Source organism: Triticum urartu, chromosome 7A (assembly GCF_056163025.1).
Source record: "Triticum urartu cultivar PI428250 chromosome 7A, HENAU_Tu73, whole genome shotgun sequence".
NCBI lineage: Eukaryota > Viridiplantae > Streptophyta > Magnoliopsida > Poales > Poaceae > Triticum > Triticum urartu.
Genome location: NC_141879.1, coordinates 558,015,268 through 558,029,559, shown reverse-complemented (window position 1 = coordinate 558,029,559; position 14,292 = coordinate 558,015,268). Strand labels below are relative to the sequence as shown.

General features: G+C 47.8%; 2 protein-coding genes across 2 annotated transcripts; both read left to right on the top strand.

Annotated features, from left to right (window-relative positions):
• Window positions 1-1,832: 1,832 nt before the first annotated feature.
• On the top strand, window positions 1,833-6,907 carry LOC125520764 (uncharacterized). Its single transcript, XM_048685777.2, has 4 exons — window positions 1,833-2,058; window positions 2,339-2,409; window positions 3,855-3,941; window positions 6,700-6,907. Exons 1-4 carry the CDS (start codon window positions 1,962-1,964, stop codon window positions 6,727-6,729), a joined length of 285 nt encoding a protein of 94 aa, XP_048541734.1. The 5' UTR covers window positions 1,833-1,961; the 3' UTR covers window positions 6,730-6,907.
• A 3,340-nt stretch (window positions 6,908-10,247) lies between these two features.
• Window positions 10,248-11,547, top strand: LOC125520714 (uncharacterized). The gene has a single exon (XM_048685699.2). The coding sequence runs from the start codon at window positions 10,534-10,536 to the stop codon at window positions 11,233-11,235; it is 702 nt and encodes a 233-aa protein (XP_048541656.1). The 5' UTR covers window positions 10,248-10,533; the 3' UTR covers window positions 11,236-11,547.
• Window positions 11,548-14,292: the final 2,745 nt, after the last annotated feature.

The following is a 14,292-nucleotide window of genomic DNA, read 5'->3' as shown; positions in this document are numbered from 1 at the left end:
ACCTCTACACTTGGAGGCCCAACAACGTCTACAAGAAGAAGGTTGTGTAGTTGACATCAAAGTCTCCATCAACGTGGATGTACGATAGCACCACCTATCGGAACCACGCCAAAAATCTCCGTGTCTCCAATTGCGTTTGCACACTCCAATCCCATCCCTTTACATTCTTGCAACTTGCATGATTTACTTTCCGCTGCTCATATACTCTTGTCATGCTTGCTTGATATGTATTGTGAATGTTTAAACTTGTGCCAAAACTCCACTTCAACTTAAAGAAATTAAAAACTGCAACTTTTCTTGCTAAGAGTCTATTCACCCCCCTCTAGACACCTCTTCTTGATCCTTTCAACAAGCCATGTACTGTTTGTACTTGGCCCATCTAGCTCTCTAACCAGCATCGTCGGACTCAGCCTTATCGGTCGCCCAACGTGGTATGTCCACTAACATAGTGCCTTTGACTAGATCAGGAATCAACGTCTTCAGCTCCTCTTCTGTCGCCTTCTTTACCATAGCGTCCATCTCCCTATGCATGTCGTCGATGCTGGTGAAGTTAGAGCATACCTCCATGGTGTTCTGAACTTGGTGCAACCACCAAGCGAACAACCAAGGAATAACACCCTCCATCCAATGCCCTAGGGGAAGGGGTTGGGGATGGGGTTCATGACGATGAAGATGTGGAAGAGGAATGACAGTGAGAGACAGAGAGGGTTCATTGAGTGCGGTGGTGGGTAAGTAGTAGAGCCTTTGGGTGGGTAAACATAGATGCTTTGGACGATATGATTGAATGCTAATCAACCTTTGAACGTTATGCTGTTCATAATGCAAATCGAGATGGAGAACACGAAGGGGCAGGAGGTGGTGGCGCCTGGAGACAAGGGCAAGGAGGAGGAGCCCCCTAGCAGCAAGCAAAGGAACTACGACCACAACCATGAGGAGGCAGCCCCCACTCACTTCTGCAAGGTGATCCTTGCTCGAAGTTGGAGTGTTTGCCTATGACTCTAGACTTCATGAAGCACTTCCTCGTTGTGCCTCAGGAGTTCAAACTGAAGACAAACACCGTCTGTGTATGGAGGGTCACAGTCCGGCTGATAAAACACAGGGTCGCCCTCGATCAGGGTTGGGCCCGCTTCAGGGCTAACCACCAGATCAGGATCGACTACATGGTCACCTTCAAGCCGTTGACTCCCGACACCTTGAAGGTGATCGTCTTCAATGACGACGGCGTTGAAGCGGTGACCCTTCCCCGTGAACATCTAGAGAGCTCTTTGTTGCCTGATTTTGTGTGTTTTGAGTTAAATTGGTCCATGCTTGTTTAGGACTATGTTGTGCTAGTTTGATTAAAGCTACTTGTTTAAATTTTGTACTATGCTAAACTTGTTTCTATGCTATCTATTTTGTGTGTCTCTGATTTATTCTGTTTGTGTGCTCATAACCTCATCACCTCTACGAGAACAACATGTGTTGTATGTAACCAAACATCCTGACTCATGTTTCCGCCTAAAAAGCCCGCAACCAAACAACTTACCTTCCGTTTTGCCTCAGCCAGCCTAGAGGGTATACAAGCAACCAAACAACATGCAAATGTTGATTTTTAGCCTGTTTTTACTCAATCGGGCCCAACTGAGACAAGTATGCAACACATGCAAAATAGATGCGAGCAACGACGTTTTGCAAGTGTTTTTTTTCTTAAAAAAGAAAATGAAAAACCTGAGTAATATTAGTTTTTTTTAGAATTATCACAGTAATATTAGTATTTTTTTTGAGCAAACGCAGCAATATTAGTTTTTTTTGAGGGGGACGCAGCAATATTAGTGGGAGTTCGAGATCCAACTAGGGCCAGAACGCTTTGAGCGGGGAGCGGGCCGTATCCACCACCACCGGCATTTAGGCTTCAGACAGAGGACCTGCGCTACCACCACCAGCTCTCCAGACACATCGCCCAACTAGGTCGAATCGAAGCGATGGCGTCTCGTCTGCTTGCGGCGGCCTCCTCCTCCTCCGCCTCCTCCTCCCCCCTCGCCCGCCTCATCTCCAGCCGCCGCATGGCCGGCGCCGCAGGTATGTCTGGATCTGAGAATGCGCCCCTTCTCCCCCCCTTGCCAGATCCGAGAACCGCACACACGGATCGTTCGGATCCGCCAGTCGCGCGTCGGCCGTCGCCGGTTGTTGACCACGATTCGGTTATGCAATTGGTTGTCCATGGTGGGGAGGGGGAGCGTGCTGTCCGCCAGAAATCAGGGCGCCTTTCCCTCTCTAGTTTTGGCGCGGCGCGTCCTTGTGCTTGATTGATGTCTCGTACTTTTTTTGATCGATCGATTCGCCTTGTGTGCTTGAACAGATCACCACGGATCGACCAAGGTGAACATGTGGCAGGAGCCCTTGAACCCCGGCAACTGGAAGGAAGAGCACGTGAGTTTTTCCCCACCCACACCGCAGTAAAGAGCATCGATTTCTATTTGTTCTTTATTAGGAGGGCTTTCTACTTGATTGCCCTGGCGTACAACAAGTGTAGGGAGGCTTTTTATTAGTATTGCATTAGTTATCTTCTTGAGATAGATCAAGTAGCAAGACTGTTAATGTTAAATTAGGGTTTGCTTGCATTTTTGCTTTCATTCAGAGATTATTCCGCGCCTTCTTTTGATCTCATTTGATGTGTGCTGTACAATAAGACCGTAAAATCGAACTCCATTGTCACAACCGTGCAGTGTGGGCAGGTTTTTTTTTTCTTGCCTAGTTCAGGGGTAAAGAGGGAGGTTTGTTTCATCTATGGTCTTAACGTACCATAGATATAATAGTCAGATTAATATTTTTGTACTGTAACGGTGGATACTTCATGCATGTCTTGTTCTTGAATATTTTTCCAAGTGGATGTAGAGGTACATGTATCAGTGTTCTGAGGAACCACTAGAGGCGAAGTTGTCATGAAAATTGATGAGTTGCTTAAGAGGAACAGACAGTCAAGATCTGCTATACAGAAACTGCAGTAATTGGTTTAGGGTTCCAAGAGGTTTTAGGTTAGGTTGGCAAAATGCAGGTTAACTAAATTTGTGTCTCTTTTCTGTGGTTGCTGAACAATATGTTTTCGCTTTCAGCTCTCATGGCTCATCCACTGGCATGAAGTCTAGTAAGTTGTTAGTGATTCGTTACAGGAAAACACCATGCAAGTGCATTTTAAAAATGCAAGAATGACTCATTCATATGTACTATGTAATAACATTTTGAAGATTCACGTGTCCACTTGATATATCGTTCTTAGCTACAATGCTGTTCATCTGGTACTGTAGAGTACATTACTGGCGTCCTTGAGCTTGTGGGTCAACTAATCACAAAGTTAATCCCAAAGGTCTTTATACTACTTTTGAAATATCATGCTATTACTGTGCAGCAAGTCCAAATGTAATTATTTTTATTTAATCTCCCTCTTGTTAGTAATTACAGAACTACTACAGGTTAGACCTCCTAGTTACTCTTTGGCCAGAAGCTACCCATCCTTTGTTGTCATTCATCTTTGTTGAAAAGATCATATTGTAAATTTGACTTTGTCTGGCCACTTTAATAGATTGCTCATTTTCCTCTTCCCTTTTCTCACCATTGTACCTTTTGAGGAGCAATATTTCTGCAGCCCCTATCATGTCCATGCAGTCAAATCGGTGTTCTTACTTACACTGTTTGCTTTGCATTATGTTCCTGTGGCATGCTATCTGCCTTGTAAACATCTGTCCATATGGATATAAATAAATGATTTTCAGTTAAACTATTCTGACAATTTTTTAACATATACATTTTCATAGCTTATTTTGGCTGTACAATATTCTTGCTTTTTGTTATTTATTATGTTGTTGTACCTTCTGCAGTTTGTGCTAGCCAGCTTAGCTATGTGGGGCGCTATTATATATGGTGGATTGAAGGCATTTGGTGGGAAAAAAGAAGTGAAAACAGAGGTATTTACTTATCTGTACGAAACATTGACACTGTTATTGTACATAGTTCATCGTGCAAGAATTTTTCAAGGATTATTTTGGTAGTTACCAATACATGACCATGCGGCATTTTACATTGTTAAGTGCTAAATAATAAATTCATATGTATCATAATTCGTTAGCATAGTTAGCAGATGTTGTTGAGCTAACTGCGGTGATGTTGTCATTTGATGTTATTTTATCTTGTCACTTACCTTCCAATGGCATCCTTTACTCTAGGGAATTCTTGCAAGAGTCCAATTAGTTAAATAGGCAGCAATCATTGTTTGTAAGGCGTCCTGCCTTGGACGCTTAGGCGACGTTTAGGCGTCAAGGCGGTTGGTCCTCACCTTACCTCCTTAGAAACAAGCAATCCTAACAAAGATTTTTTCTTTACTAGCAAAATACTTGGATACTTCATGTCCCTTCTCCCTTGGGATGGATGGTTTTGAGTCGTCCAGTCAAGTCAAGTCCTCATGCCTCCATCTCAGCGATTAGTCGCCAAGTCGCCATGTTTTCCAGTACCGGCTTGGCGATTAGTCGGCAACTCAAGAACAAAGGTTGCAATGATATTACACAATCATGCACCCATTAGAGATGGATGGTGAGCTGCATTGATTCTAAGCAATCGTGCACCTATATAACTATCAGGCCTGTGCTGTTTGACATTTTCAGGCTATAGGAACTGTACCATTAATCATATGAAATTCCAATGATATTTCTTGGAGACATGAAGTGTTGCTGATTTCTCAAATAAAAATGCATAATTTCTAATATACATTTATGTATCATCGAATTCTTATTCATTGGTTTACGAATTAAGTTTGACTCTTGCAAAATCTGCATCAGTTGAGTTAATAATTTCACTTTCTCTCCTAATGCACAATCAGATCATTTCAGTAACTCCCCATATTTGCCTTTAGTGCTTCTCTTGCATTAACATGATGTTGTTAGATACATGCGTGAAACAATATGATTCATTTTTTACGTGGGTTTGGGTCATGTTACTTGGCATGTTGATTTCTAATTTTTCATTGGTTATTGTACTCTCTTTGATCCATATTAATTGTCACTGATTTAGTACAAAGTTGTGCTAAATCAACGACAATTAATATGGACGGAGGGAGTACTTTATATATGTATATGATTTTTACTATTGGAATTTGATTGAATATATTTTGTGCGATGTTACAAAATAAATGCATTGCACGTACCTGATTGGTACAGTTTGGTACTCTTTGGATACAATTGCACTATGTCTGCCCTTGTTCCTTGTTGGTTTGTATCTTTTGTTTCCAGTTAATTATATCTAAACTTGCTAGGTATTCTTAATCTAAAAAACGAGATTTATTTTTATAAAGATGGTATGGTACAAGTGATTGTTTTGGGTAGGTTTTTATACTGCACAAACACAATTTCTAACATCAGTAGTCATTTTGAAGCTGTCACATGCCCCCAAGTCCCCAAACCTGCAGCAGGTAGCCAGGTACCGATAGAAAAACACCTGGCAAGGCGAACCCACTACTATTAACAACTTGATTTTCTAATGCTCCATACCTTTGTGTGTCTGTTGCTGCCTGCTTGTTGGAACTCCGCCCTTAGGATCGATCACATCAAATCACGATGAACACGCACGCTCAAAAACTTATAGCCAAAGGCACCTGTCATGCCTTTCTGTTGCCTCTTTATTTCTCATTTTTCTGGTTTTCTCCCCTCGTTATTGCTTTTTGTTTTTCTCTCAATGTTACACATGACCTGAACCGACCTATAGCAACCTAGACCTACTACAAATCCTAGTCGGATACAACTTCCTAAGCTAGAACTACTCCCTCCTTCCATCTATATAGGGCCTAATGCGTTTTTTAAGACCGCATTTGACTATTGACAAGATTAATAGTACATGACATGCACAATGTGAAAATCATATCATTGAAAGCTCCTTTCATACACGAATTTAACGGTGTGCTTTGTGTAAATTGCATGTCATATATTATTGCTCTAATATTTGGTTAAAGTTAGCTTCGAAAAACACATTAGGCCCTATATAGATGGAAGGAGGGAGTAACACAAAACAACTAGGACTAGTACTACCCTAGGACATGGACTACTACTAGCTACACGCGTACACACCCAAGGCAACTCCTAGCCGGACCAATCAACTTAGCTAGAAACTAATTGCTTAACCTGCTAGACAAGATTACTACTAACACTGCTGGCCTAGGTCCTGACCACATCCATAACACTGCATGTCTACTTTGATGGTTGGCATTTCCTTTTGGCGTTTTGCTACAGACCTACAGTTATTGGTTTTGTCTAGCATGTCTTTAGCCTTTTGCTGTAGTTAGTAATAGTTTCTATCTTCATATCCACATATAAGCTGTTTAGGCCTAGGCCTTGTTATAGAATCAAGATATAGATGGAACTTCAATGAGGCACCTGACATTTTACTAGCTAAATCAAATAAGTGGGGGAAACACAAAATGTGGAGATATCAGATATCGAGGTGAGATCAAACAGTAGCCAAGCTATTCTAGTAGTTCACTACCATAGTCAGATGACATTTTAATAGCCTTGTCTGCACTCTTTGCATCGTTTATTTGGAGAGGTGATGTAAATTTTGAATCAGATGCCATGTTTGTGTATAATGAACATATGTGCTTGCCATTTTTGTGTCGCATGTAAATTTGCCATTGCTCAATCCAATCTATACCTTACTTAATCTGGTATGCTATTGTTACAGGCAGGGCCAGCGGCAGCACCGGCACATTAAACTGCATCCAAGCTTTATTTTCTTACCGCAATCTGTTTTAAGTATGTTGATGATAAATTGAGACCGAGTTTGTAAGGCAGGCAAGGTTAAGGAGCTGCACTGTCCAGCCACCATGAATAATCAGAACACGGTGTAACTTTTCATCCAACAAATTTTCTATTACATGATGTTGGGAATATGTTTGTTGTGTGAGCATTCAGTTTCCTATAATTCACACGCAGACTAATGTTCAGGAAATCGTCAACTGGTAACTGATTGGTCGATGGTAACTAGGTGATTAATAATTTTTTCAAATCGGCCAGTTCGTTGTCTGATAAATCAGTAATCGGCGGCCCATTGAAAAGTGATTTATTATCGGTATACATTTTGATCAATGATATACCTTGAAAATGAAATGTTCCTTTTCTTTTTAAAATGGCAGGAGAAGCATTTTTTTTTGAGGATTCACAAGTGATTGTACAATGTCAATTAGAAAGGCAGGGATTACATCGAAAGAAAAATAAACATCGAGGCTAAGGGCCGCCCTCGCCCAGAGATGAGCTGCCGCTGTTTTTTGCTTCCCTCTTGAGATACAGAAGCTTTAATCCGTGTAAAACGTGGGAGATAGGACTTCATTTCCCTGAAGAGTTGAGCAGGATCGGTCATCCCACTATGCCAAAGTGTACAAACAACTTGACAGTCGGTCTAATCACCACTTGGGCGAACCGCTTTGACATTGCAAGTAGCATACCGTCCATGCAAGCCAAGGTTTCAATTACCACAGGCTCTCCAGCAGCATAATACTTGGACATTGCAAGTAGCATAGCGTCCTGGCTTGCAGAAGTAGCACCGTCAGCATTAATTTTTATCCATCCATCTTCTGCCGGCTTCCAGATAAGTTCCAAAACTGTTTCCACCCGCACAGCAGGCGCCGGGACGCCCATTGTAATCGCTGCTTTGTCCCTCGACAAGGAGGTCGGGTCCAGGATACCTCTAGACCACGCCAAAACAACACGCACCGCATGGTCGCGCTTCACCAGAGCATGAAATAATGACTCTTCGTCATGGCCACACATCGGGCAGTATGCCTCTGCCATCGCATGTCGTCTCCTATCGGGCAGTTCACCGTAGGAGGGCAGCGTAAGAGCAACTCCAACCAAGCGATCCAAGCACACGCGTGCTTTATCTGTTTTTCATTCATTTGAGTCGAGGAGACGGACGGGCGCGTCCGCTTTTTTAAATGGGTCGGTAGGTGTGCCCAACGAAAGACAGATCTATATTTACCCGTGTGCTAAGAAAAAAAATGATAAACACATGTCCGAAAGTAAACGTAATAACACATAATTAAACACAAATAACTGGTCAAAGCCCACTTAAACATTATTTTAAAAAAACTCTGGGCCACACGCTGCCCTAGGCGTCTGCCTTGCCCTTGCCCTTCCTGTCGTTGTCGCCGTCGGTGAGGTCGATGAAGACGGGAGGCAGACTAGCCCACTCGAACGCGGTTTGATAGGCTGCCTCCTCCAGCGTCTCCTGCGGCAGTGGCATTGCGGCAAGGCTGGCGCGCTCCTCCTCCCCTCCTCCTTTTCAACGCGCAGTGCCTCCTCATCCTACTCCCAACGCATCTGCTGGTCACCGTCGGCAAACTCCTCGGCGAGCCAATGCACCTTCCAGCGCTCAAGGTGGGCCGCCTCCTCCTTCGACGTTGCGGTGTAGTGGACGGGAGGTGCGCTCACCCACTCACGGTACTCATCGGTCCAGGAGTAGGACTCCTCGGGTCAGGTAGGCGACGATGACGACCGCTTCCGCGTGGGCTTGGGCTCTGGCTCGGCCTTGGGCTCGAGCGGCATCGGCGGCGGGACGAAAAGCGAGTGTGGATGGAGTCCCCCGCCGCCGACAAGGCGAGGGCTTGGTCTAGCCCATCCCAATGGGCGTCCTCGTCCAGCGCGTGCTGCAGGGCATCCTCAAGGGTGACTTGGTACGCCGCCTCCTCCTCCTCCTCCTCTGGCAAGACCTATGGGGGTGGTGGTGGAATGTCGTGGACGCCGCGGCGACGCTCCTCCTCGTGCTCTAGCGCAAACCAGCGCTCCCAGGTAGGGAAGTCTGGCGCGCACACACACATTGCGCGCTGCTCGGGAGTAAGGGCCTCGTGGCGCCGGCGAACCTCCTCGGCTCGGCGTGCGCCCGCGGCGTGCGCGGCACCGCCGGAATGGGGATTCGCTATGGGTCTAGATGCCAGCCGTGCGACAGGTTGACATCCGGATACTGCAGTGGCCAGCGGTAATGCCAGTGCCACTGTGCCCGGTGGATTGATATGTACAACCGCTGCCGCTCCCGCGGTGGCGAGCCTCGTCTAGCCGGCGTAGGAGGCTGCTCGCGGGAAGAGCTCGTGCCGAAGCTGAACCTCCCCTTTCCTTTCCCGCTGAAGAAGCCCATGGCTGGTGGCTGGCTGGCTAGAGTTTCGTCCGCTAGGGTTTGCTGGTCGCCGACGAGGGAGCAAGCGTGGCCAGATGTGAACGGGGGAGATAGAAGTGGATGAGGCCGGCCCCACCACATGCTTCCATTGAAAAAGACGGCCACGCGACCCTTCCACACACTGCCAGGCGGGCCCGAGATAGGTGGCCGCGTTTAATACGACCGCCCGTGGTTGTTGGCCGGCTGATTTGCGGGGCCGCGGCGAACACCGAGTGGACGCGCGGCGCGTCTGCTTCGTGTCCGCGCCGACGCATTTTCAGCTCAAATTTGAGCTTGAAATGGGTCGGCGCGGATATGAAGCAGACACATTTTGTATTTGGATCGACGCGTTGGACCGGCCTTTTTGTCGGCCGCGCCCCAAACAGACATGGGCGGACTAAATGAGTCGCCCTGTTGGAGTTGTTCTAACCGAATAACTGCTCCATTCCATCTTTCTAGAGCATGAAGTTGCGGCAGCTTGAGTCTAGACCACGTCAAAGGGTGAAGTTGCGGTAGCTTGAGCTCGAAATAATCCTGCGCCGACTCCCAAAACAACACACACCGCATGGTCGCACTTCACCAGAGCATGAAATAATGGCTCTTCGTCATGGCCACACATCGGGCACTATGCCTCTGCCATCACACGCCGTCTCCTATCGGGCAGTTCCCCATAGGAGGGCAGCATAGCCGAGTAACTGCTCCATTCCATCTTTGTAGCGCCGCTGCTAGGCTGAATAACTCCCCCATTTCATCTTTCTAGCGGTGAGGGCGAGAGATGGGGACGGGATCTCCGGTGCTGGGCTGGGCAGGGCGACGGGAGGCGACGGAGGGTCAGATGCCTCCAGCAGATCACCTGTCTTACAATTTAATTTACCATGGAGACACCGGCAACTCGGAATGCACATGCGTAACTCTCAAAAGAAACGATCAACGCAACAATAACACGCACATAGAAAGCACACAATTAATGTGACAGCATCAGCCACCCAACTGCTCTACTAGCACCAGCATTCTTCTGCAATAAGAAGCACGACTTCCTCACATGGGACGACCTTGCATGTCCAGTTGGATTTAAAAAAAGGCTTTGCTTGGAATTTGTCGTCTTCACACCGTAATCACCACGCGCGCAATACGCCGTCGACTTTGACTACCGACGCAGCGCCAGCAGCTCCCCGGTCGAGCTACCCCTTCCGGGCGGCCCCGCGTCCATACTCCCACCCGCTCATATATGCGGCCCGGCGATCCGGAAAAAAGAGTACAAGTGTACAGCCCCATCCATCCATAACTCATCACCCATCACCGGGCATCACGTGAACCCTAGCTAGCTACGTAGCTACGTACTTCATTTTCGGATCATCGCCGTAGCTTGGCATGGGCGGTGCTCGCGCCCTGGCGTGCTTCCTCTGCGGCTCGGCCGTCTCGCGGCGGGGGCGCGCGGCGAGGCTGGTGCTGTGGGGCGGCGAGGCGCGGGCGGCCAAGCGCGGGACGCAGGCGGGGCAGGTGATGCTCGACTTCGCGGGGACCGTGGTCTGCCTCGCCGACGGGTTCTACATCGGCCGGCCCGCGCCGGTGCTGGCCATCGAGGACCGCCTCGTCGCGGGGGCCACCTACCTTGTGCTCCCCGTCGACCGCCTGCCGCGGGGCTACGACGCGGTCACCGCGGCGTCCCTGGCCGCGCTCTCCTACGACAGGGCCGGCCCGGCGGGGTCCGTCGCGGGGGGGCCCAGGAGCCCGTTCGAGTACGTCAAGGGCGACGACGGCCGGACGGTGATCAAGGTCACCCCGGAGTTCCTCGTCAAGGCCATCACCGCGAGACCGGGCTGCGGTGTCGGCGGCGGGAGCGAGGCCGTGGTCGACGGAGAGGGCGCGTGCGGCGGGGCGCTGTGCAGCACGCCGGAGCTGAGGAAGCACTACGAGCAGCTGGTGGGATCCGGGAGGGGGAGGACGTGGTCGCCGCGGCTGGACACGATCAAGGAGCGCAAGGGGAGGAGGCTCGCGGCGGCGGTGAGCCCCGGGAGGCTGTCGCCGGTGGCAGTCAGGCTGCTAGGGCTGGGCAAAGGAGAATACAGGTAGCCAAAGGCCACCAAAGATAGGCAGGCACCGGCCGTGCGGCGCATCGTCGAATTCCTTCAGCTCAGTGGCGTGTTAACACTTCACAGCTCGTTGCTTGTTTCGTTTTGTTTGACGGAATTAAGCAATTGGGAGTTGATTTGTACAAATTGAGCGATCGACTCTGGATATGTTATCGCCATGACAAAGAAGAATTTGTTTTAGCTAGGCGTTCCATGGACAAATCGTGTATTGTAGTATTGCTTACTTGGACTTTTGTTGGACAAAATTGTACAGACCTCGGTTTTCATTCTATATACATGGCTTATTTTGCTACGTTACTTTGCGACGTTACATTACGTACGTATTGGACGAATGAGTCGAAGGAGTTGACGAGTTTGAAGAAGGAGCCAACTAAGGCAAGCATACCCACACTTTTTTTTTAATAGAAAAAGTCACTCTATTAATTCAAAACAATGGTTAAATCATTTATTAAAACTAGCAAAAAGGCCCGTGCGTTGCAACGGGGTATTAATATTTATAGCACAAGATCAATTGTGTTAAATGCATGCAACGCATGTGCTTCACTATGGGGCATATGGCAATTGCCATGAATTACAATTGATCGGGTCAAGTAACTGGATTGCAGGAAAATTCAATTATGTTAAACCATGACATTTAAAATGAGTGCGTTGCGATGGAAAAAGAGGTGAGGAAGACCTCCAAGTGAAAAGGCGAGGAATGTATTCATAGTCATAGAGCATATCTGATTCGTTTTTTGTAGTGTGGGTTCCTTATTCATTGTCATAGGCCTGAAACGATCTCTTCGTTAGTCACCAATGAATCAGCAACTTAATTAATTATATATGAGCTGAATATGAGATTAGTTTCATATTAAGTAATACGTTGTGAAGAAAGGAAGCATGTCCAAAAATTTAACAACGGGGCAATTTTCTTGTATTTCAGTTTGTATGTGATAAGAAACAAATGAGATTTATGAAAAACTGGGAATAAGCTACTCCAAGACTACTTAGCTAAAAGATTTATTTTGGAGTTGTTCAACTGGGCAATCCATCAATCCATCGTATTCCTCTCATCTTATTGGAGCACTTGCCTTGATTGTGTTCCTGAATTAGCACAAGAGCAACAGATGCAGCATGCATTTGCCAATATGCATTCATGCCATAGTGTACTGCCACCTAAGTAAAGTTTGCTGGTAGATCTTGTGCTGAACGGGTTGAACAACCAAAAAGAAATTGAGATGAGAGTCCCGTGATCACATGACCCGACAGAAAAAAATAGACTTTCAAGATGCACCTGAACCGTTCGTGCAGCCAAGCTGCTGAGCCAAGACCCGTCTCCAGTCGCAATCCAGCATTGTCCAGGAGCCGCGGTCATATCCAGTCGCGAGCTGGCAATGTCTACGCGCCATGAATGATCCAATGGTGTTGGTATTTTGTCCTACGACAGTGGAATTCAGCGAGGTGCTTATACCAAAATACCTTTTTTGCGGGACCTATACCAAGATCCGATGGGGCAGCCTCTTCCAGTTCCATGTCTTTTTTGTTTCGTCCTCCTGTACATATTCCCTGCAGCTTATTGTGGGTGCTCATCATGCCAATAATTTGTACTTGAGATGCATGCCGTCAGACTCAAAACTTTTTTATGGAAGTGGTAAATACTCTAATTTTGACAAAAGACGATTCCATTCGCGTCTGCTGCGTTTAAATACCAATCTGAATTTAACCATATCTACTGCTTGATCTGCAACACACAGGCGTATGGCCGCTCAACACTAATTCCCCTAGCCTCTCAGCCGCAGCCGCCACACTCGTCTCTAGGTCTCCTCATCCTTTGACCCCCGCCGTCGCCATCTCTGCCTCTGCCATGCTGCCTTCACCGTTGCGGCGGAGCACGCGACGGCCGAAGTGCCGGAAGCCTTCCTAGTGGTGGCTGTCAGAGTGTCAAGCCTGTGTTCCAATTGCTATCCTGCCGTGCCACCTGACCAGGAAAGACAGGTGCGCTCCCTCGTGGCTATGCCTGACGCACCTTGTTTGAGCATGACCAAGGCTAATAGGCTACTGAGTTCCATCACAATTGGTAGCACATCATGCTTCTGTACATTAAGAAACAATACAAAATACAGAAAACAAATACAATCTGAAAGGTTTAAAGGGCAAAGAAGCATTAAGAAGACTAATTAATCAGGAAACCTGCAGACATATCACATATCCGATGAGGCTAACTCAATTTTCCAAATTTCTTGCAACAGTGATTTGTGTTTGAAGCCGTTACGCAGGTGGTGGTGATCGAGACCACGCAGGGGATTCATGTAGAAACACCTAAACCAATGATTGAAAATTGGTATCTCGGTTGGAGTTGAGTGGACGGCGTTCGGCGAAGTAGTCGAGATTGGAACCTCGACTGGAACTCGAGCGGACGGTCTCGACTGGAACTCGAGCGGACGGTGTTCCGGCGAATTAGGCGAGATTGGAAGCTCCGGATGTTAGTGTGGCACTTTCGAGCACCGTAACTTGTGATCGCTCGGGGTTTGGGGGGTCGAGACCTTTTTATGGTAGCGAGGGGATCGGATGAAATCCGAGTCAGGTACCACCCCATGGCTGCGTGCTCAGTCGGTTTCGTTATCCTGCACAGACACGACACAGGGACTATGGTCCAAGTCGGATGGAGGTGGAGGAGGCCGAGAGACGGACTATGACGGAGCGGTGAGCGGCCGCCGGATCGGCACGCTCTGGTTCGAGGTGCAGCCGTGCAGGGACGGCGGTCGCCATTGAGAGGACATCGCCCTCCACCCAGCGCGCCACGGTGGGCTCTTCGTACCACTCAACTCGCTCACCAACGCCCTCGCCGCGGCAGTCCTCCTTGCCAACTCCCTCGCTGCAGCCGCGCTCCTCGACGACAGAGCCATCAGCCGCGCCGACCCGGAAAGTGAGGTAGAGAAGAGAATGTGGATTAGAATAGGGTTGGCTGGAGGTGGAGGAGGCTGGGAGATGAAAGACCGCGGAGCGGTGATCCAGGCGCTTGGGCAACGGAGCGATGAGGCGGACTGGGAGGCGCTGA